General features: G+C 45.7%; 2 protein-coding genes and 2 non-coding genes across 4 annotated transcripts; 3 read left to right on the plus strand and 1 right to left on the minus strand.

The window, feature by feature from the left end:
• Nucleotides 1-637: 637 nt before the first annotated feature.
• Nucleotides 638-1,621, minus strand: LOC131259343 (ras-like protein family member 10B). Its single transcript, XM_058260812.1, has 5 exons — nt 1,475-1,621; nt 1,146-1,382; nt 962-1,069; nt 833-900; nt 638-758 (listed from the first exon to the last, which is right to left on the minus strand). The coding sequence occupies exons 1-5, from the start codon at nt 1,538-1,540 to the stop codon at nt 638-640; spliced, it is 600 nt and encodes a 199-aa protein (XP_058116795.1). The 5' UTR covers nt 1,541-1,621.
• A 2,433-nt stretch (nt 1,622-4,054) lies between these two features.
• On the plus strand, nt 4,055-4,127 carry Trnaa-agc (transfer RNA alanine (anticodon AGC)). Its single transcript has one exon. It is a non-coding gene; the product is annotated as a tRNA-Ala (tRNA).
• Nucleotides 4,128-14,098: 9,971 nt separating this feature from the next.
• On the plus strand, nt 14,099-22,915 carry LOC131259302 (odorant receptor coreceptor). The gene is made up of 8 exons (XM_058260759.1): nt 14,099-14,543; nt 14,817-14,977; nt 16,124-16,222; nt 16,427-16,544; nt 18,013-18,220; nt 22,053-22,257; nt 22,445-22,600; nt 22,865-22,915. The coding sequence occupies exons 1-8, from the start codon at nt 14,099-14,101 to the stop codon at nt 22,913-22,915; spliced, it is 1,443 nt and encodes a 480-aa protein (XP_058116742.1).
• Nucleotides 17,746-17,818, plus strand: Trnaa-agc (transfer RNA alanine (anticodon AGC)). Its single transcript has one exon. It is a non-coding gene; the product is annotated as a tRNA-Ala (tRNA).
• Nucleotides 22,916-24,081: the final 1,166 nt, after the last annotated feature.

Here is a 24,081-nt window from a genome sequence, read left to right on the forward strand (position 1 = left end):
GTAAAATCGTGGGTCCTTTGTACAACGGTAAAATACGTCTTTACATCGATGTGACGTGGTTTCGATTACCCTTAGGTTACGGCTACTTTCATTTGCAACACATTGAGGTTAGGTACGGGGATCATGCCACACCGGATGGTAATTTTTTTTATATTATTTTATACAATGTAACTTGCAGTGACAACCCCCTTATCTCACCGCTCACACCCTGAACCTGTTGCAGAGGTTGTGGCTACCTTTTGAAACACGATGAGTTGAAGAAGATTCAATAAAATCTTCACACATGACTGACCACGTGGCTGCCCACGTGGTTTCCAAAATGGCATGATGTGCAACTAAAGAAGAACATTAAACCATCAACCACGGGATGAAGCTTCAAGGAGTAAAAAACCAGATGCAAGCCTAAAGTAAACCACATTGTACGGCTGTAGAATAGCAGTCACATTGACAGATGGCTGGACGTTTGCGGACGAAACTTGCTTGATATTGAACTGCCCCGGGGATTCCTTTACACCGTGTTCCGCCTCCGGATGTACGATCCCAGCGCTTGGATCGGTTTGGTTCCGTTAATTTTTGCGATGATCTCGATGATTCCTGCTGTCAGCAGCTTTGGAGGGACCCTCCGGGGCAGCTACTACTAGAGTATCGTGCAGCGATTTTTCGACCCAATCGATTGCGTAAACTCGAGCTTCGGCGCTGTGCCACCGACCGGGTAGCCCATCAATTCTTTGAAAATATCACCAACTTTGTAATTGTGTCTACGGTGGAAGAAGAACATTCGCGGTGGATTAGTTAGGGTGAGAAAAGTTCGTTGAGTCGTGCGTCCACTCACTTTGCCGAGCACTCCACGTATCCACAGCGCCAGTGTTTACGAACCAGTGTGGAAATGTCCTTCAGTTCCTGGGGGAAAGCAAATGAAAGTTTAATTACGGGCCCGGACCCCCACTTGCTGTCGACTCACCTGAGTGTGAGGATTGGTTACCATGTCAAATTTATTGCCCACAACCATTATTTTAAAATCACGGTGGTTGAAACTTTCAAGAATCTGATCACGCATATTGCGACAATACTGGAATGGCAGAAGGAAAACATTTAATTGAATTCGGAACTAGCACTGGCGCTCAAACACAACCCGGATTGATTACCTGGAAGGTTTCCAGATTCCCCATGTCGTACACCAGCACGTACGTGTGAACGGTGCGAAGTCCCAGTGGGTGGCCGTTATTCCACTCGGCCAGATTATCGATCGGGAAGTACTTCTGCGGTGGCACATCCAGTACCATCAGCTCGCGGATGCAGGTATCACAGACCAGGCAGCTCCGATAGACGGTTCGCTTTGCGGTACGAATGTGTTCCTTTGGGAAGTCGTGCTTAAAAAATTGCTGTAATCATACACATACGCCAATAAAATAAAAAAAAAACAATGTATTACCATACTTGCGCCACTACATATAGCCAGCACAACGCCAGTTACCTGTAAGATACTGGTACGACCAACGCCGGAGGCCCCCAGAAACGCAACCTTGAGGGGGCCTTGCATCCAGGGGGGATCCGGGCCTTCCAGAGTGATACGCTAGGCTGAAATACACTTATTCTGTATTCGAATTTCCATGTCGATGGACAGAATCTTATTGAGCTTATTGCTAGCGGTAGCTGTGATGGAGGAAGGTTTTGCTTTGATGGAGGTGACTGTGGTGGTGGTGTTGGTATTGGTATTGGTGGTGAAGGAAGAGTAAGAAGAGAAAGATGAAGTTCTAGCAGCGCCGGAAGTGACAGTAGCCGCACCAATAGTAGAAGTAGTAGAAGTAGTAGTACCAGTAGTTGCAAAGTAGGAAGTAGAAGCTGAAGTAGAGGTGGTGTTGATGTTGATAGAGGTTGGTTTGGTGTTACTAGTTTGGGGGGAGCTTCTGGAGGTTGTTGGATGGGAACGGGCCGGCTGCGCGGTCGCTTTGGCCGGTTTGGGCATTCTGGCCTTATCCGAGGACTTACTGTTATGACTGATTTTGAGGGGGTTATTGCAATGATCATTACCATTATCGTGCAACAGTCTATTGGAGTTGGTCGGCGAAAGACGGTTCCACATTTTTACGACTAGCTTGAGCAGGCTAATGGCAAACACTTTTCGCGCCGTTCGCTCCAACTATGCAATGCACCGAGATTAGTGCGGTTACGCTTGGACTGAGTATTTGTGTCTACGAACTACTACGGGTTCTGGGTAGTTCGGGAAGCCCCGTTTGTCTGTTGCGGCAATATCTCCGCTGAAGAGTTTGCCCGAGCTCGTATTGAGTTATGGTAATGCTTTTATTCCGATTTACTGCTTTACGATGCTCCGGAGACGTACGGCTGGCAGTAGACGATGGTTTTGGCACTCGATTACCCTCCCGACAGAGTGGATACATTCACCGGATACATTTCCCTTACGCGGACCGATTGGTAGTAAACAAGCTTACGCTTGTTGTGTTTGCTAGTGGCACTCTATTACTGAATTAGTTTTTGAATTAATGCCCTGCTTTCTCCGCTGGAACTCGTTGCTCGAGCTGGTGAGTCTACTTTTTCGGAGCTGGAAATGGAATTTCAATGTTGTCCACCGCCTGAGCCCCGGTTGTAAGAGCACCCACAAGGACAAGGATACACACCCAAGGTACCCTACTCTAATTATCGCTAGTCCACTTCGAACACGTTATTGTCGGCTAAAACCATTATTGGAGTAGGGTACTACGATGCTTTCGAGTTGGGCGCGTCCGATGGCGACTGGATATCGTATGCTTTACGGGCCAGGTATTTCCTTGCGGCAACATCCTGCTGTACGGCTGCGTCCGGTGGTACCGAGCGACACGGCGTGAGACATGAAACGGAAGACAAAAAACAATAAAAGGGAAATGGAAAATTTGAAATACGAGACAAGCACAATTTTTCTAATGGCCGCTGGCCAACAGTCCAGGATAAGCCGGACGGCGATGGGTTCGGTTACGGCGAATTGGAACGGTTTTCCACCTCGACACTTTTTCGAAGCAACAGCGGTACGAGTTATAATGGAAAACGGTTTCCCATTCCCGGTGCCTTCGTCTAGGACACTTTATAAATGTCTACCAGAAGATTAAAAGAACGATCACAAGGATAAATGGATGTCAGATGGGGGGTTTTTCGTACTATCATCTGCAAAGTTATGGTAATCCTCTGATCCTTGTTTTGTGTTTGAGAGCGACATTTCAGATACTAAGTACTGTGTCATGTTTTAATGTTTCTAGCTAAATTATTGCTGTGTTTCTTTAGTTAAAAATATCCCACTTTAAGCAAACTGGCTCACGTGAGTTTGGGTATGCTTGGTTGAAACAAAATACAGTTATTCTGGTTCGAACCATCCGACTAGAATGCTTTATTGCCTCTGTACACACAAGCCAATACGGCGTGAAGGCAAAATGCTAAAAGTCCTTTCGTCAACAGCACAAGATTAGAACACACTCACCCGCATTTCTTCCCGCATATGGGAATAACACTTGACCACGCATTGGAAGCAGAATCAAACTCACTTCAACATGCACCACGTAGCGGTTTGTTTGCATCCTGGTTTCTCCTCTCTGCTTCTCGACCGACGTCTTTCGACTACGATTTATCCGGCCCAACATCTTAAGTGCCGCCGCTCGGCAGCAACGAGCATAAATATGTTTACGTGCCTGAACGAGTCGGTTCGCTTGCCGGTACGTTGCCGGAAAGCTTTCACCCCACCCTCGGCTCGTTATGCACAAGAGGTGCATGTGTTGCACGGTGATGCCTAAAAATATACCTCGTCCACCCGTCGTGTGCTTCCGTGCGAGTGATGTCTTTATGGAGTTGTTGCGGTTCGACCATTAGGATCCAACAGTCCTCTTCGGTTAGGGAGTGGGGGGGACCACTCATGAATGATAAAATGGTCTAGTTATAGTTCCAGTGGCCCACGCTGCTGCTAATGGTGGCCTAGGGTTGCCGTAATAGGCCTTTTCGGAAAGTGAAAGGAGGCCAGTGTGGGCACGGTTTTGAAGGAGCCGTACTTTGGCCAACGGTCCTCACGTACCACGGGGGTGTAGCTCAAATGGTAGAGCGCTCGCTTAGCATGTGAGAGGTACCGGGATCGATACCCGGCATCTCCAGTACTTTTTTGATGCAAACTGTTCTCTAAGCGGTATTCAAGCATATGCATCCTTTCGTTGGTGATTGACTTTGGTATTTGTCAAATACATAACGGATATAAAGAAAATGGCGGTATTATTGATCAAACAACTTTTATTTATTTACCGATATTTTATGCTTTTTAAAGTTGTTTTTACTGTTCCCAATTTAATCAAATTAATGGTTGATGCCATGCTGACGGTAACACTTGTGAAAGCAAATTTCAACTCAGAGTTATTTGATTTTTCTCCTTTGCTAAGCTGCTTAAACATATTGTGAAAAGTTTGTAGGAATTCTCCGGTTATTCTAGGTCTCTTGTTCCAGGTTTTAACAAAATAAGATTACCGCATGTCTTTCCAATTAAGCTTTCTTCTTTATTAATCAACTTTCTATCTCATACATCTTGATTCTTGTCACGAATGCATTGTCTAACCTTCCATTATAACAAGCAAGAAATAACATTAACTTCCACGAATCAAACACAAACACACCAGAAAGATAACAGGCAAAAGGTAACAGACCCTGGTCACTTCCTGCTGGGCAGTCGGCAAAAACTGCCCCAAAATTCCGATGTCAACGAGCCGTTTAAGCTAATTAATCTTCCCGTTTTCCTGTACCTATTTACAGCGAAACGCCCAGCTAGCGATTAGCAGATTATGATTTATCACCATTCGAACCGAATTGTGAACGACAGTAACGAGCAAAAAAACACTAAATCTTCCTGGTACACTCGTTGGACAAAAAAGGCTCTCTTTGCCGGCAGAGGCTCCGTTTCGGATGGTGTTAACTTAATTAAAATACCATCCAACATTTGGGAGCTCTTTTTCTCAATCGGTACTTGCCCAAAGATGGCGAGTACATCGTTCGTCGGGGGTGTTCGTTATTTGTTGCCGTCCCGTTAGGTACCCTGTAAGATGTCAACAAAGTGGAAAAGTGGAAAGGTCCTTTACTGGGATGCTTGAAGAGTCCTCGAGAGGTGTTTGAAAGACAATAAGGCGAGTGGGGCCGGGGCCGCGGAATGGAGAGATGGGTTACGTGTGAAACAAAACAAAAATAACACCGCAGCCGTCCAGAACATGCCTATGGCTTTCCCCGATCTTATCAGTTTCGGCACGCGTGGGGATATGGCATTGTGTAAAGGATCGAAAACAAATAAATTTTCATCACAGGACGATAGGGTGAGTTCATTGTGTATGTGCATTTTATGTACGGTATAAAAAGGGTCGCAAATAAAACAATAAATCGAAAGGAACTATTAAACAAAACTTTCCTTCTATGGTATCATCCTATCATTATCAATGAGAAGAGCCGGTTCACAACAGATGAGTTTTGTTTATTACTTTATGAAATTGTTGATACTAAATATTTATGAGCAAAATTAAGAAAACAAGATAAGAAATTTACAAAGCTTCACTCGAAAATCAAAATCCATTCCTAATACTGCTTAGTAATGTACTAAAAATTAAAGCTCCCTTCTAATATGAGACCGTTTAGTCTCGTTATTGATTTTTCAATAAAGCTAAGGCAATACCGATCCGATATGAGCGAAGCATCGATAGCTCGAGCCCCGCATTCAGTGTTCTCCAACAAACGATTATGAATATTGTTCGGTAAACATTGGCGATAGGCGATCAATCGGGACGATACCATCGCCAGGCATACATTCCTTCGGCAGACGCACAATGAAAAACGAGTCATTTCAAGTAGAAGCGAATGCGACGAAATTCTACATCACCACGGACTCGGGCCGGTCAACATGGCCCCTTCCTGTGCCGGGCAGGAAGCGGATCGCAGGGATGAACCCAACGGACGGACAAAGGTCGCCTACGGGAGCGGTCGGTTTTGTCAAGTAATCAGTACGGTACACAGCGCTGATTGCAAAATCCATCCCAACGATGATTAGATGAAAGGATTTCCGGAGCGTCGGCTTCGGTCCGGCTGTCCGGGGTTGGGTTCTCGAGCGTAAGAAGGATCTTCGTTGCATCGCCCACGTCAAACTGTGGCCAAACGTCAGAGCCACAGACACGTCTCAGACGCCGCTCGACAGCAATGTCGGACCGCATCGTTTGGAACCGGGAACCTCCACCAGGGGTAAGTAAGCAGATCACAGGAATCCCATTGCGTTGAGCTACTTAGACCCTCTGGTGTATGTGTATGTGTGGATGTGTGGATGTACGTGAGCAGGAGGTCGTGTACACGGTCATCGTCGCATTGACATTCACACGTTGGCACGGAGTGGAGTAGGAAAATTGAAAACATCCAGGGAAAAAGGGAATTGAAGCTGTGCTTCAACTGGGCCCCTTTGAAGCTGTTTGTGCTCCTCTTCATTCTAAAATAGGCCACTAGCAACCAGAAGCGGTTTGATGAATGTACCTGAAGCCGTGCCGGTAGCCTTTATGTGCTTCATGGCCCACTAGCGACCGCTGTTCATCACCCTATCGGTTCTTTGCATCGGAGCCACGTCCATTAAAGTGATGAGAATGTTTATTAGATGGAATCCAAACCGTGTACTATTGCCTCTGAGCGTGGTGCAATTCACCGGCAGCATGGACGTTCTGGCCATCGATCTGTGCGATGAAATAGCAGTGTTCGTGCCTGCAGTACAACTCAATCCCTAATGTATCCTAGTTTTATGACTATCCCATGTGAAATATTCCTCCTTTTGTACATCCTTTCGGTTGCCGACGGTACGAGGAATGTTTGTTAATTCTCGATCCATTTAGTTGAACCTATTGTTCACATTCCATCCGCCCTTGATTGGATGCGTCACGAAGGACATACTCCGGTTCTGCTTCGGTGTTTGTCCGTTTTTCTCTTTCGATATTTTTGGCAACAAATTTACCCCCAAACGGCTTTCGATCGGCTTTCGATGGCTTTTCACAGCTTCAACCCATTGTCTGGACGTCGGGTTCCATTATGCCTTTTATTTTAAAAATCCCACGAAAAACCGCCGCGACCCTCGTACCGGTTCCGGTGGGAAGAGCATGAAAATTCGATTATGCCGTTAAGCGAACATCAATTATTGAGCGTTGTTTATGCGAGGGAATGCGGACGGCAGATGATAAAATGTGCTGCGACACCAAAGCACAATGGTTTGGTGTGAGGAAAGTGGGTTAGAATGCTTCCAACGTGCACACTTGTGCTATTATGTTCGAATGTTGTGGAATATCAATGACTTTCCTCTGTATTGTTGCAACGGAACACCATAGATAAAGTGCTTTGAACGAAGATTAAAATTGAAACATGTTTAGAGGGTTTTCAGTTGGGTAAGCATTTGAAAAATAAATAGAACAGTACGGAAACCAACAAGGACAAATGAAGAAGAACGACAAAATTGGTTGCCGGCTTTTGGATAGCAAAATTAATCTGGCGGCTTTCGTTATTGACCACATGTCAGCTCAATGGTTAACCTTGATAAGCTGCGGCAAGGCTTTACAAAGTAGTCTTTCCTAAATACTCCCACACTTGAAGATAACATTTGATAAAAAGCGGGCCAACAATCATTTGTGGTTCAACCGTGACGTAGACGACTAGACACGAAGAAAATCGGAAAGTCTATTACACGCAAAGAGGCCACACGATGGAACGGAACGGTCTAGGTAGTTCCCCGTTCCATGCACAAAAGTGGAAAAATAAAACTCTGTCTCGTCCCGTGTCGGTTCGATTGCATAACAGCCCTGACAGGGCACGGTGTGCGGGACACAGCGGAGCGAGATGGTGTGTCTACTTCCTTGAACGTTCTTCCCCAACCTCTCGCATTAAATTCGGTGAGTGACTGTGAGGCCCTTTTTGGGTTCGGGCGTCTGAGCGACCGGGATTCGTTTATTTTCTTTCATAAATTTCCCCACCATCCTCCAGCGGGGGGCCAGGGGTTCGGAAAAGATCGTTCCGTTCGTTTGCCCCCACTCCCCCTTGTAAATTATGACGAGAAAAGCCACCCCCCGTCCGTAGGTTTTCTTAGACTCTTAGCGGCTCCAAACGCCACAGTAGTCTTGCGTTTATCCGCACGCACGACCATAATCTTCCCGCGAATGACAAGAAAGCGCTGGAGCGGAGAGCAGCCGAAGGAAAACCGTAATAAAAACGGTGCTGGAAGCGTAGCATGAAAAGAAAAAAACCACCGTCAATCATGCATTACAGCATAGGAATCTACCACGTGCTCAAACATCCGTGCACGGTTCGGGGGGTGACATAAGCGGATTACCCCAAAGTGCCATATTCCGAACACGATGTAATGCCGCACAGAAAAGCATCGGCCGTTGTACGATTAATTAGTTTGTTATTTTCTCCACCCTCGATTGGGTCTGCTTTGTAGGGCGATTTTTTCTCCCACCGACTCGGTTCGCCTACGTTTGGCCGCACAATATTCCTCATTTCTGCTCAAATTAGCATCGTCGACGGTGGAGACACTTACGGTTGAAATAACAAGTCAAGAATGGCGCTGTGTTTTTGTTTGCTCTGACTGTGGCTTTCTGTGGCGTTTGGCGAAGAATGGAAACACTGGAACTACGATTCTGCAATATCTTATGTCACATTTCTCCGGTCGTTGTCATTTAACATTTATATCCACACTTATTTTGGTCACGGGTTTTTCCACACTGAACTCTAATGGCCGCTTAAGATCGAGCACACCACGTGCTAGACACTTGTTTTTTTTATTATTATTTTTATTACGGGCCCACACTTTGCACGCCGCAGCAAAAGCACAACGAAACACTCAGCGAAACAGTGAACCACCATGCGTCTCCATCGATATGTGTTGTGATTAGCTTCCCTCGAGCAACGCTCTAAACAGCACACCCTGCCGCTGCCAATAGCAACGGGCCCTCGCTACTACGACCAAACGTTCTGCTATCCCGAACCGCTGCCTTCTGCCGATTGAAAGCGGAAAAATGGAATATTGAATCCGCTCGAGCTGTGTGGGTCGGGAAAACGGTTGGTTGCGAACAAAAAACCGGGACGCTCCGCACAACGGATGCGACGACGCGCGTGTGCGCGTGTGTATTTGTGCGGCTCGACAACGAACACACCGGTGTGTGAAGCCGACCGAGACGTTTTTCGCAAAACTCGCGTCCTATCGCGTGGACCGGTGGAAAAGCATCCGCACGAAGGGAACGTTCATTTTCGACTGAACGGCGCTGCCTCGAGCCAACTTTGGCAAACTCTTTCGGGCGATATCGTCCGGCAAAGGCACAGCATCCACCGGGCTACCGAGCTACGGAGAGTGACCCACTCCCGAAGCCCCATTCTGATCGGGTCTCGCATTTCCCGGCCACTCAGCATTTCCCGGTTCCGCGTGGTGCCTTTTCATAGTGGATCCCGGAGAGTGAGTTCTCGGTAGTTGCGTGTGGCGGGAGTTCGACGACGTTGGCGTCCAGTCTCTCACGGGCCGATGTTGGCAGGAGGGGAAAACAATGTTGGTGAGTCACACCAATTCCGCTCGTACCGAGCTGTATATAAACAACTAAAATAAAAAAGAAGTACTCAAACAATTTCCCGGAAAACAGCTGAGGACAACGGTTGCTCGCCCGCAAATATCGGGTATGGGTTCATGTTGTATTTTTGCATGCCATTACTTTGCTAGTGTAGCTCGCAATGTATGACACTTAATTGATTTTTGATCACTGGTAATTTTCACCTTCTTTTGTTTATCAATTTCATATTTCACTTGAGATTTTTTACCACATTAAAGAAAATATTTTACTGAAGCATTTCGATTTAAGATTTCTATTCCAATAGTCCTACATTTGGGATGATATTTTTCAAAATCTATTCCAACATACCGGTTCCTAATAGGAAAATACGAAACGATGTGCCCATGGTTCCGTTGACGAAATAAAACAAACAAAAAGCCTTCCAGCTTATCGATAAGCCACACTCAGCACGGAGGGCAACGCGCCCGTCACGGATGAACTCCCTTCGTTGAGTGACATTTATCCTTCGGCCGCGCGATGTTCACGCAAAACAGCAAACGATGGATTCCGGTGGCTTTCTACGGGCCTCTTCATTCACGACGTCTTGTAAGACTGGGTGCATTGCTTAACCATTTCCTTTTGTGGTGAAAAATAATATGTTTTTTTATGTTTTGCCTTCTTGGAGCTCTGGCATTCTGGTTTAATTAAAATCCCCTCACAAATGCCCCCCCCCCCCCCCGATGCAGACAATCAAACGTGATGGAGTATAGTAAGCGCATCGACACGACCGGCTTGTCATTAATTTTCTGAGCTTCTGTACGAACCTCCGTCCTGTTGAGCCCGAGCGATTATGAACGAAGCCCGCTAAAGAGAACAATTTTCGCCTTCATCATACACCGATCTGGGACTGGGTGGTAAAATTACATCCGGATCCGTTTCGCACCCATCGTTGCGGGGTGGTTCCAAGCGATGAAAGAATAATCTGTCCCTTTTCTCGTGCTCGACGATCTTCGTGGTGTGTGGTGCGTGCGGTGAGGAATTCCGAGATTCCCACACGTCAGCACCACTTCCTGGCAAAAGGCAGGCCCATCATCGGAATGTGCCGTTTTGTGTATGCGTGTGTATCTGTGTGTGTGTGTGTGTGTGTGTGATGATAGTTATGGTTGGCTTCAAGTGTCTCGTAAAACTAACGCCACCCCGGGTGCCATTTATCGGACCATTCACACGAAGGATGGCGAAGCATGAAACCGGCGGAAAACCGGTTCGGTAAAGCCGGAAAAAGTGAAAGTTGCAGGGAACACCCCCGAACCCGCACTTTCGAGGAAGCGAGCAAAGTCTCGTGGGAAGAGTTTGACAGAATGAAATAGGTCGAACAACATCCTTCCCCCGTCTTCCGCCTTGCTCAGTCCCTTCGAATGTCATCGAGTTCCCTGCTGCGACGTCCAGGTGGTGTATAAAATATGCTTATTTAAGCTCAACAGACGATCGTCCCGAAGCGTAGCCAAGCGTGAAGGTCCTAAATTGTCGCCCGGGTTCTCCTGCTACCCCACACGCCCTCACTTTTCCGCTGCCGTGCGAGGCCAGCGAGGATGAAAAGTGTTGGCAGAAAATGATAATTTGGTGATTGTGATACGGGGAGCGTTTACGGCTGGTTAGCCAGCCCGGGATGGATACTCTTTCAAACAATGTATGGTTTTTTAGATGGCATTTTAAATAGATGTTTGAGCACCATTATCCTTTGTTGATGCCATGCCCGAGAACATTTTTTATCATTATCTCTTAGTGTCCTTCATCAGATGCAGAGATTTTCCGGCACGACTTTTATTTTTGTAAGTGTGTACTTATAATCATGCATTGAGGAACTTTATTGACCGAGATAAATGTAAAACATTCTTTTGGACTCATGCTTTGCCATTGACGGAAAATTTCACATCTATTTCAAGGCTAATTTCGTCCTTCTCCACGTACTTTCCGAATCGTCATATTGTACCAAATAAAGGTACAAGGTCACATTGAAAAATTCAAACTTAAATTATATTTTCAACCATGCATCTTGTTCAACTTTACAAAACAACCATTTTGATAAACAGGCCAAGCGCACACACTACCATAGGGCATAATATTGACACAACTCCGTAGACCGCAATGGCTTCCGTTTCGCTCCATATACCCACGAATCATCGTTTCACACATCGTTCAACGCGTTATACTTATCCCTTTCGGTACGCTTTCGGTAGCACACGTCCTCCGTTTGGGAGGCGGTTTGATTAATAATTAAACGTGAGATCGTCAACCGATGACATCGTGCCGGCACTTGGTCTTTAAGCAGAACGCAAATAATCGAGCGAAAGTGTCATGTGCTGGTTGCGGTGACAACTTTACGTCACTGCTAGAGTTTTTCGTTTGTTTTCTTTTTAATTTTTTCGATCGAATGTTCCAATGCCGATTGAATATATTGCTAATATTACAGTGTTATGCTTCAAAATAAGGCTTTTACATTGCTTTGTGAATGCAAGTGAGCGTACGCGTTTTGAAACTCTCTGCATCTCGAGACGTAAACCAGCCAACATCATCCTTAATCAATAAAATGGATTTACTAATCATTTTGTCCTTCATCGTGGTCTTAGTGTCAATGGCAGCCACGTCAAATCAGGGTTCTTCAAGGCAAGGTGAATGATAGAAGGTAGAAATTTATCATACACAGTTTAGATTGTCTGTGTGTGTGTGTTTGTGTTATGTATAAAGAGAGTATCGTTCCAGCGTTTGGTTGGTAGCATTAAAGATTAACGCACTTAAAAACCCCTTCGTTATCCTATCGCCACGAATCATACACAGCTACCCGCAACGATACACACACTCGTACCACAAGTTCATACCGGCTGATGGTGGGAACTGTAGCGTTAAGTTCTAGCGGCGGAACAGATGTTGCACGTGGGTTGGCGCTACCGAAGATGATACACGTTTCCATAACCTAGACGTCCAATCAAGAAGCACCGCGGTCGGTACAGCTGTACCGAAAGTTCTCATTGTTTGCTTGGCCGGAAACGCGCTGGGACGACGGGACGACGAATTCCCGGCAGCCACGTACACCCCAAGGCCGTCGAGGAAACGATCGGTCGCCCCCGGGGGGCTCAAACAATTTTCTTAAACCCGATTGATGCGTCGAGTGGGAAAGACGTATCATTGTTTCGTCCGAAAAAGCTTTCAACCGGCACTGCAAACCCTTATGCAATAGAATATTGTGTTTTGCGGGCGCTCTCGAACCGTTCATAAATCGATCAAGTTTGTGATAGTTAAAGTTTGGCCACGTACACGAAAGAAGGAAAAAGTTCTGCGCCGTTTCGGAACAAAACGAACGGTCGGGAAGTCAAGCGATAGCAAGCGAAAGACTTGCCCCGCGTTCGGGCATCCTTCCACAAGCGGAAGTGCTCGTCATGTTGCCCCTCTGATTGCCAGAGCAGCGCATCAAATAGTAAACAAGGAATGTGTAAAGTTTTCGCAAACTAAATCGACCTTCACACCGGTGGAGGATTCTTTCACCAAGTTGAAGTTTCTGGGAATCGCTTTTAAATCGAAATCGAAATCGAACACCCGTCCCTCGGAATAAAGTTGTGTGAGCAGTGTTGTGTAGGATACATATAAAATACAAACTATTTCAAAGTAAGTATTCATGGAGGTAAAACGAGAAACAAATAGTTGGAGTTCAAAGTTGGAGAAAAAGTCAATCGTAGTGTAGTACAAGAAAAAGAGTTTTATAAAAATTTGATGAATGAGTAAAAAAAGTAAAAAAAGCTAAGTCAATTGTTCAAGTCTTATAACTAAGACGAAAAAACTTATAAATCACTACTTATAAAAGTAATATATGTTATACGATAAAGTTGAAACAATTGGCAAAGAATGGCACGATAAAAATAATTATTTATTCGGAATACCCTTAGAAAGAGAGTTGAAAACTCTTATAGTTCTTTTTAATTTAAATTGTGTAATCTCTTTCAAAGGTTTAAATATCGATTCCTTTAAAAAAAAACAGGCGTGATATATCTGCTAGCAATAGAGAAATGTAAATGTGTATGGTGAATAGTACCTTTAAAGTGCATGCAACTATCGTTGTTGGATTGAATAACGTACTATTGTCGTAAAGGATATTTATAAACAACAAGTTCGCACGCTTCGGTTTGCAAAAAACAGGAGAAAAAAACTCTAATCCTTGAAATAGGTGATACATGAATAAAGGAATTAAATAGGATTGGCACACAAGTTGAACTGCAACTAAACTAAGCCTTTTCGAGGTATGTTTGATTTGTAGATCGTTGATAGTTTTTTCAAATCAGCAGATATCGAGGCACGATAAAGCGTTTCGCAAGTTCTTCCGTTCGCTTTTTCGCGTTGGCCGTTGCAAAAAAGACTGGGTACTGTTTGTTTGCCAAATTCGATAAATCATTTGATCGAATCGCGCCGTCCTTGGGCAAACATTGGCACCAATTCCGAGCAAATCCTCTTATGACCAGTTCCTTTTCTCTCCGCTCTTCTAACACACAATGCAGATGCAAGTCCAACCGACCAAATACGTCGGGCTGGTCGCGGACCTGATGCCGAACATTCGGCTCATGCAGGCCAGCGGTCACTTCCTATTTCGCTACGTCACCGGCCCGATACTGATCCGGAAGGTGTACTCCTGGTGGACGCTCGCCATGGTGCTGCTGCAGTTCTTCGCCATCCTCGGCAACCTGGCCACCAACGCGGACGACGTGAACGAGCTGACGGCCAACACCATCACGACGCTGTTCTTCACGCACTCGGTCACGAAGTTCATCTACTTTGCGCTCAACTCGGAGAACTTCTACCGCACGCTCGGCATCTGGAACCAGACCAACTCCCATCCGCTGTTCGCCGAGTCCGACGCGCGCTATCACTCGATTGCGCTGGCCAAGATGCGGAAGCTGCTCGTGCTGGTGATGGCCACCACCGTGCTCTCGGTCGTCGGTGAGTATCGTGAGCGTGTCCTTCCGCGAAGGAGGGGCCCGAAAGTCGATGCCGTACGTGCCAAAATGTGGTTCCGTGAAGGTTAGCGCCGATGGTTGGTGCTTCCTGCTGGGCCATCGGGAACGCGAGTCCGAAAATCCGTGGCTTCCAACTTGCGGTTGATTAATCGTTCTTTCGGCCCTTCTTTTCGACAAACTCCCGTGTGGAAGTGCGAAGCTAATTTTCGGCACCGTACGCCATTGCTATTTCTTCCTCCGCTTGCCAACGCTGCAGCCTGGGTAACGATAACGTTTTTCGGCGAAAGCGTGATAAACGTGTTCGATAAGGAAACGAACGAGACGTACACGGTGGAAATCCCCCGGCTGCCCATCAAGTCCTGGTATCCCTGGAATGCCATGAGCGGACCGGCGTACATCTTCTCCTTCATCTACCAGGTACGTACGTAGAACCGTCCGCCGCGAGTCCAGCATCTTCATCATCATCGTCGTCCTTGTCGTGGTCGCAAGGTATCACAAGAGGCGCTGGTTAAATTATGACCACGAGGGGTGCGCGATTTTTCCCGCGACCAGCACGGTGGAAAGATAACGTGCCAGACCCTGGAATGGCATTAAATGGGAGGGAAAAAGACGATTATGGAAATGTCCGACCCATTTTCTCGTCCGAAGTATTATCCGTGGCCAGTTGGTGGGTCGATAGCCCTGCGACCATTGTTGGTCCTTGGGAGGGATCTCGGGGGGAGGTTTTGGAGAGGAAGGTGGACATCCTTTTTGCCAGGTTCCATTACTAATGGACAACGGTTGATTGGAGGTAAGCCGAAGCAATTACGTTCAATATGGCGCAGTCGGGGTCACCTACGCGATTGAATAATGATGTTGAACACTCAGTAAATCTTACGATGCGCCATTAACTTTCACTGGACGATCGGTAGCACAATTGAATTAGACGAGAGCCATGAGAACAATTCATTTTATATTCATTAAATAAATAGGTAAGCTTGATTCTCATGCCACGTTATTAAATGTGAACAGCATTCATGCATTATTCAATCAACTTATTTAGGATATTCGTAACGAAGTAACGAAAGTAGCAACAAATAAGAAAGACGTATATCCTTTTTGTCTAATTGAACTATTTGTCCATTTCAATTGGCGCAATAAACAAACGGACAATTAAAACCTAGTGCATAATGGAGTTGAATTGTTTCCAGCTGGCGCGAAAAACACACAAAACTGCCATCGCAAAATGGCTCCGCGGGGCCTCAAGAATTGCTCCAGCCGGAAACCTGCCCCAGCGCTCCCATTCTCATAAACTTTGATGGGTTGTTTTTAATTTTATTTCCGCTCGTAAGCGACTAATGGACTTTTCATGCTCGGGTAGACTTGCAGTCAACTCGCCCCGAACGCTGCCCGAGGGTTGAGTGATTTCTTCCCGAATCCGTCGGGACAGGCTAAGCTGCCCGGTTGCCGATCGGGTTCCCAGTCTGTCTTACGGGACCGTTCCCCTCCCCCTCCGACGGGTGCAATTCTGATGTATTTTTGATTTTTTCCTTCATTTTCCGCGCGCAATTTAACGCTCCACAGATTTACTTCCTGCTGTTCTCGATGGTCCAGAGCAATCTCGCGGATGTTATGTTCTGCTCCTGGTTGCTGTTGGCCTGCGAGCAGCTGCAACACTTGAAGGTAGGTGGCCAGCTGCAGGAAGACGGTCGGAGGCATTTGAGGTAGAACGTGGGGCATTTGATTTTTCTTCAATTTCACTCACTTACCACAACTTTCCTTCCTTTCTCGTTCCGACCACCATGCTGCTCACAACACCACAATGTGCCCTAAATTGTTGGCGGACGCTCCGTTGTCCCACCGGCCGTTTCGCAACGTTTCGCGCAGGGAATCATGCGACCCCTAATGGAGCTGTCTGCCTCGCTGGATACCTATCGGCCCAACTCGGCCGCTCTGTTCCGAGCAATTTCAGCCGGCTCCAAATCGGAGCTTATCATCAACGAAGGTAGGTGGTGTGCGGGGCAGGAATGAAGCCGGGTCCGAAATCGAGGACCAACCTGCTGTATTCATCGAATACTGATGGAATGGTCGCGTCTTCATCGTTCTCGTTTGACCTTTCCTCGACGCTAAAGCTGGCACGATGAGACAAATGAAATGAAGCACGAAAAAAAAACCCACATCCCGAAACCAAACCCCCTGAGTGGATCAAAATGAAAAGCGAGGAAAAAACAAGGGTGCACGAAAAGGGACAGATAAAACAACGTGCGACACCGGTGGACTAGACTTTGGCGTAAAAAACATCCTATAAATTGAACTTTAAAAATAGCTTTCAATGTTCGCCGACCGTTGTGGCACTGGGTGGGAGTTTGGTTGGAAAACTCACAGTCCACCAGTTCATATGCGGCTACACTAGTGTCAAAATGTTTAGAAGAAAGTCAACATTAATGACATGACAACGAAGAGTAATCAAACATTAATTCAAGTAATTAAACATTAATTCGTTAAACAGTAATTGAACATTAATTCATTCATTAAACATTAATCCAGAGTGCATCTGTAAATTACATTTACAAGCATTTTATGTCAACTTGAAAAAGTTTTACTAATTTCACTTATGTTCTACTGATACGTCACTTCTGAAAACACAAGAAAGCGATTGCGTTTAAATCTGTGGCAATATTCCACAATTTTAAAATACAAAATAGAAATATTTCTCGTCTTACACATAAATATGGGCTGCCCTGTAAAATCACTCAACTTTCGAGAGTCAATTCCAACGAACTGCCACGGGCGTGGCTCGGTTTGTCAGGCTGGTACGCGAAATGCATATTAAAATCCCCCGCCAAGGTTTCACCGTACCTTTCACCAACAGCTAGTTGCTGTACTAGCGTATCCATTTTTAGCTCGCTTCCATTTCATCCCTTTGAACTAAGTGGGGGTCTTTGGTTTGGTTTTTACTTTTTCCATTTTTATTTTTTTTTTTACAAAGCGATACAGTTACGTATGCTTCGGTGAACTTGGCCGCGCCGGTTTATTATCAGCTTTGGCGTTTATCCCCACCTTGCGAGGGGAGGGGGGCAATAGCAGCTAAATGTAATTTATGGGGCTTATGTCGATCGCCAAGGATTTACTCGCAACGCCGTCCGGAAAAGAAGTGGGCCACGGTGGAGCTTTTGAACGCCGGTCAACCGCAACTACTCACCGAAGGGGGTGTAGCTCAAATGGTAGAGCGCTCGCTTAGCATGTGAGAGGTACCGGGATCGATACCCGGCATCTCCAAGGATATTCTTTAATATTTTTAAATTACAAACTTCTCTTGACCCATGCTCTTAGCTTATCTTAGAGATTTTATACCTAGCTATCCGTGTGTAGAGACACAATATATTTGTTTACTACTAGATGTAGAAAACTCTTATTCTGCGCGGACAACATTTTTTGTTTGAAAAGTTAACTTTCGCTTGGTTTTTTCCCAGAAAAAAATCCGGACGTAAAGGACTTCGATCTGAGCGGCATCTACAGCTCGAAGGCGGATTGGGGTGCCCAGTTCCGGGCGCCGTCGACGCTGCAAACGTTCGATGAAAATGGCCGCAACGGAAACCCGAACGGACTTACGCGCAAGCAGGAGATGATGGTGCGCAGCGCCATCAAGTACTGGGTTGAGCGGCACAAGCACGTCGTACGGTAGGTGTTTCGAATGTTGTAGAAATTCTGTTGATGAATTATGCGTAGCTCCGGATGCTCCGATGTACGTCTTCAACGGACAAAAGGTGTTTTTTGCATCACTGAATTTAATATGGTAAACTTCCCGAAAACCAACTCATGACAGTTCCTTCTGGTTTCGCGATCAGCAACGGTAGCTGGATGTGCTCAAGAAAACCTTAAGTATTCTTCAAGAGCAGCAGCCGGTGCTTTCGTCTTCGGTTCAGATGAAAGACGCTTCACCGAACGACAAAAGGAAAGCGACCAAGTATCTTTTCAGGTTGCCCATGGCAACACATCCACTTGACTGATAAGCACGAGGGCGAATCCTGGGCGTCAGTATTGCACCAATTTCTCCAGGCGTCAACAGGTTGAATACAATTTTCCTGTCTCTGCCTGAAGCACACCTTAAAGCTTTGATGTCGTGGCACTGCTCATCAAATTCATGTCAACCGAACCATGAAACGTCTCTGAGGACGTTGTAAAATTGGATTTTTTTCATGACTTTTTCATAAGTGAAATTGAATTGAAAGAAGAATTTGAAAACTTGGAAACACTTTATCGGCAGCTTTCAACTTTCCATGAGGTTCTTCTATTGGTTCTTTTGTCCTCAACTATTGTTAAACTAATTTGAAGCATCACCAAACATATTTGTAAAAATGTGAAAAGTAAAATCCTTCCCCATCCTAACCGCAGTACGAATGAAAGGAAAAACCCTTCCCGACATATTGAATGCTTGCCCAGCATCGTGCGGTCAAATCCCACGAAATCGAATAAACGGTTAGCGAAACCGGAGGTGGGCAGATGTCGGTTGCTCAAATCCCGGATTTGCGGGCTTGTGGAAATAGAAATTGTGATTCCTCCGTAACACTGCCATAAATCGCTGACGGCAGCACATTACCCGTCGTGGTATCGTAGCGGGAAAAAGGAGAGGCGAACAGCGTTTAGATGCCACTCGGGCAAATTGAATCATCTGGACGCGATGACTTGCGTGGGGCTTGAGCGTCGAAGGATAACTGCTCCAACATCTGGCCGGGCTAATACAGCTGTAAATTTCGTTAGACATCGTCTTGATGTTTGTAATACCAGGCCGATGTATCGGTAGGCCGCCGCTGTAGGAAGTGGCGCCGGTGTAATGGTATTATTCTTTGATTCTGCCTTCGTGCCTGATTTAAGACCAAACGCTCGGGGCTCCCTAGCGTCCTTATCGATGACCCACTTCTGCTTCTTGGAGGGTCGAACACTTTGTTTTTTCGCCGATCGTTATCCCAATCGTTGCCAATTTCCACCGAGAACTTTGGCCCAGCGCTACGACGCCCGGTTTGTGCCAAAACCACACGCACCAAGCGAGTGCCAAGCGTTTAACGAACTTTTTCCTAGCGTTTCCAGTGTGCGATGTAGGCGCTTTGTTTGTTGCCGCATCTTCGGGCGGCATTTGGCGCCTAATCGATATGCAATTGGCTTGATTTAGCTTGGAGTTAAGCTTACGCATCGATCGGATGGAGTTTTTATTACGGATTTGGTATTATTTTTATCAATTTCCTCTGCCTTTTCTTCCATTTTTTCGAATTGTTTTACTTATTTTAAGACACGACTAAAATTTCCTTATTTTCAAAAGCTTGATCGCAAAAGGGTGCTCGCGCTTTATGCAAATATGTTAACCCGGCGACGCCTCCTCAAATTATACCAAGCTTTTCTTTATGGCCAACTGATCCCTTAAAGCACAGCCGTCATCGGTGATGCATGCAAAATGAACCATACGAAGGAATTAAGGGTCGTGTTCTTTTATTATTGCGCTCCGTCTCGTATCCGCCGGCCGCGTCTCCATATCCCACCCGGAACCTACGAAACCCAAAGCCATGTGGCATTACGCAATCGAAACGGGTCGGAAAATGAACGCGCCAAATGAAAAGAAAATCCTTCTCGAGTGGTGCTGTTTTCCGGGCTGCCACCAGTGCCCTCCTTCATCTGCTTAAAGGAGGTTGACACGATGGCCTCCACGTTCCCTCACCAGTTCACGTGCCCTCTTTGACGCAATACGCCCCAACGTACGTCCTGGAATGATCTCGGCTTTGCGAATGTTCCGTCCACACGATTGCGACAAAAAAAAAAAAAAAACACACGCCGTTTTCATTCAAACGCTGAGCCGCTCGGTGCACCGAAGAACTCAGAACATCATTTCAGCCTGTGTCGTTTTCCCCGAGGCCAGCTTTTTGTTTGGCCTACCATTTCCCAGCACAGTTCGGGGGTTTCAATTCGGGGCCGCCGGCCGGTGGATGGGACAATTTTCTGTGCTGACTGGTTTTCCGCGTACTTTTAAACGACACTTCGACAAACAGAGTGTGTTGGGGTTTGGCGGTTGGCACGTGGGATATTTAACAGAAACAAGATTCCGCCCGACAACACAGCGACGTCTGACAACGGCGTGATTTGAATGGCGTTTCGCCGGCGGATGTGTGATTTTGGTTCTTCTTTGTGTGTTTGTGATTTTTTTTTGTCTCACTTTTTCCCTCCAACGGCACTGATCCTCAGGAGTGTTCCTCAGAGGTTGCGTCCCGCGAAGTTTCAAATTTCCCCGCCCGTAGGACGCACACTGGGAGGTGGCGAGCAAGCAGCGCGTTTCGTTCGTTCCGTTGAATTGGGAGTTGGGGCCTCGAATGCATTGGGGAATCGAATGTTTTCACATTGGAGGAAATGTTATTTGATAGCATTTCTGCCAACGTTGTTCAAGGCTCATTTATTTTGGACCATGTGCAGAGCAGTAAAATGACTTTGGAGATACGTGTTAACAGCACGTGAGATTTCGAACCGAGCAGCACAAAGCATGTGACATAAAATCTTTAAGGGTGTGTTTCTAGCTAACTAAATTATGTCTCAAATCGTTTTACTTTCTGAACATCGGCGTTGTGAATTTTTAATCTGAATACCCACCCAAAAGTTCGGCATAAAAGGAGTGTCCATGCAAGCAATCAGTTCAGCTTCAATGGCAGCAATTTGAAGCCATTAAGTGAACAACTTTCTCGCAATTGCACCATAAAGAGATGTTTAAAAGTTTCCTAAGGGAAGTCCAATCAAGTTATAGAGTTTCTCAGGGCACGATTTTAATGATGGAAATTAAAATGGATTCTCACCACTAATAGGACTTGAGGATGATAGAGAAAACCGGAACCACTCGGTATTCTTAATTCGGTTTACTTCTCTCCGTTTGCAAAGCTCATCAGATCCGAATTGTGCTCGTATCATTTGTACTTGTCAAATAGAGGGTTTAGTTAGGCTCGATTATGATCAATTGATACTGAATTTCATTTCGATATCACTTTAGGGTATCATTTTATTGAAGTATTCTTCGGGCGCCCGTTTTATTGCTCACAGCAGGAAAAACAGGCTGAACAAAACCACTCCCATCAGGAGACGATGGTGTCCCATCAGCTAATGCTGCCCTTATTTACTTTGCATGACAGATTGAATGATGGATGAATATGGAGGATGGAGCTACCAAGCGACGACCGGAACACGCCAACCGGAAGGGGAGTTATTTTTCTCATGAATCCAAACAGTCCGACCTAATATCGATCATGCATGAATTGATAAATATTTTTATTATTCACAAGTGCGGGGAAGCGACTTGTTGTCAGAATGTTACTTGTTCTTTTTTTTTTGTTGGAAAGCAAATCATCGTGTTGAAGGAAGTGGAAAAAAAGTACAAGTTATAATTTTTGTTGAACGAACAGCTAAAAGTATTTTCTTCAGCTGAAAGTGTGAACAAAAACTTCGTAGGATTGTGACCTAGTTGTTTTTTTCCTTTCTGCTTTAGCCTCGTGTCGGCCATCGGAGATACGTACGGTCCTGCGCTCCTGCTGCACATGCTGACCTCCACCATCAAGCTGACGCTGCTCGCGTACCAGGCCACCAAGATCGGCGGCGTCAACGTGTACGGGTTGACCGTCATCGGATACTTGTGCTACGCCCTGGCCCAGGTTTTCCTGTTCTGCATCTTTGGCAATCGGCTCATCGAGGAGGTACGTGCCGGGAAACCTCGAAAATCGTCCGCTGGAGAACGATGTTTTCCTTCTGCATTCGATGCTGCCAAAAAATAGCACGCCACTTTCCCACCTACTCAGCATCACATTGACGGGTTTCCATTGCGTTTTTCTCTTTTCATTTTTCGATGTTCTCGTACTACATTCTTTCGACGTTCGCCTCCAGAGCTCATCGGTGATGGAAGCGGCCTACTCGTGCCACTGGTACGATGGCTCCGAGGAGGCGAAAACCTTCGTCCAGATCGTGTGCCAGCAGTGCCAGAAGGCGATGACCATTTCCGGGGCGAAGTTTTTCACGGTATCGCTGGATCTGTTCGCATCGGTAAGTTTGGCTTGGTGCAAGAAGAATGAAAGTCAATGCTCGGACGACCATGCTCCAGCCTCCTCCCCGGGGGGGTGTATAATCCGTCCTTAAACGATTTCCCACCCGAAGGCGAGTGCGAGACGAACGCCTTGACAAAGGATCTGACTCGCACCATTCGGACACTTGCCTTCGTCACGTCGCGGTGCCGAAAACTCACTTGCTGATCTTTGATGTGGCGTGTTGTGTTTGCTTTTTTTCATTCTCTTCCGAACGTCGTGATAGGTCCTGGGAGCCGTGGTCACCTACTTCATGGTGTTGGTGCAGCTGAAGTAATCGATTCGAAGCGAGGAAAACATCCAACCACACGCACACGCACCTCCCACCGACATCCTTAGTACATTTAGTACACCCTCACTTTTGTCCCATTCTTCTGACGTTTTACCGAACACAAGGGATGGTCACGTTTGGAGCTGTTATCGAAAGGTAAAGTGAAGCGACCATCGGCATATGCAACCGATTCTCTGAAGCTGAAGCATTTGCTGTTGGAATGAAAGATGATTGTTTGTGAGAGAGCAAAATTACTACAATTGACCTGTTAACTTCATAAACTCTCAGAAAGCAAAAATTGTTTAATTTGGTCTTTAATGTGGCGTTGCCTCTGTGCCTGCTAGTCTGATACAAGTGAAGAAAAAGTACAAGTTTTTTAAAGCACTCAAACAAATTTACGAAACAATAAACAACAGTGAAGAATAAAGATTGCTCTTTATTTATTTTCCTGTTTTCTTTGAAGTATTTGAACTTTTCAGACCGATTAAATTTGTTTTATTTGTTTTTAAACAAATTTGCATTGAGTTGAAAGGATGATGTGAAAACTTGGTTTGTTTAGATACGCACTGTATTCCGTAAAGTGTGATAGTTTAAATAATTCAACAAAAAATTGGCTGATTATAATTTTTGAAAAATTACCAAAACAGAACAAGGTGTAAGTATAGTAAAGTCTATTTTTTTATTATGCACGCAATGGAACACCCCATCTTCAGTGAGTTCGCCTGTTAGACGCTTACGTACTGCATCCGGACAGCGTAACCTCTCCGGTAATTAATGATCACATGGGTGAACACTAACACTGGCAGGCAGATCAATTTCCACGCCCCGGAACGCCAAAGCCATGTTACCCAAAAGATAGTGGTCCAAGAATTCAAATTGTAAAATTGTCCATTTCCTCTTGTCCGCTTTCTTCCTGTCTGGTCCGTAATGGATTGGGAGGGGAAAATGGAAGAGCAGGGGGGATTTATTGCTCTCTGCGCATCTGTTGAGATTGCAGTTGGTTGCTCGGCATAGGAGAGCAAAGAAGAAAAAAAAATTGGAAAAAACAGAAACATCCAGCGATGTTCGCAAGAAAAATTAGAAATGCATAAATTAACAAAAATTCGCGAACCCAAAAGCAAACGCCCGACAACGAACGGGCGGTTTTTTTTTTTTTTTTTTGCTTCCTTCGT

The sequence above is a fragment of the Anopheles coustani genome, chromosome 3 (assembly GCF_943734705.1).
Source record: "Anopheles coustani chromosome 3, idAnoCousDA_361_x.2, whole genome shotgun sequence".
Lineage (NCBI taxonomy): Eukaryota > Metazoa > Arthropoda > Insecta > Diptera > Culicidae > Anopheles > Anopheles coustani.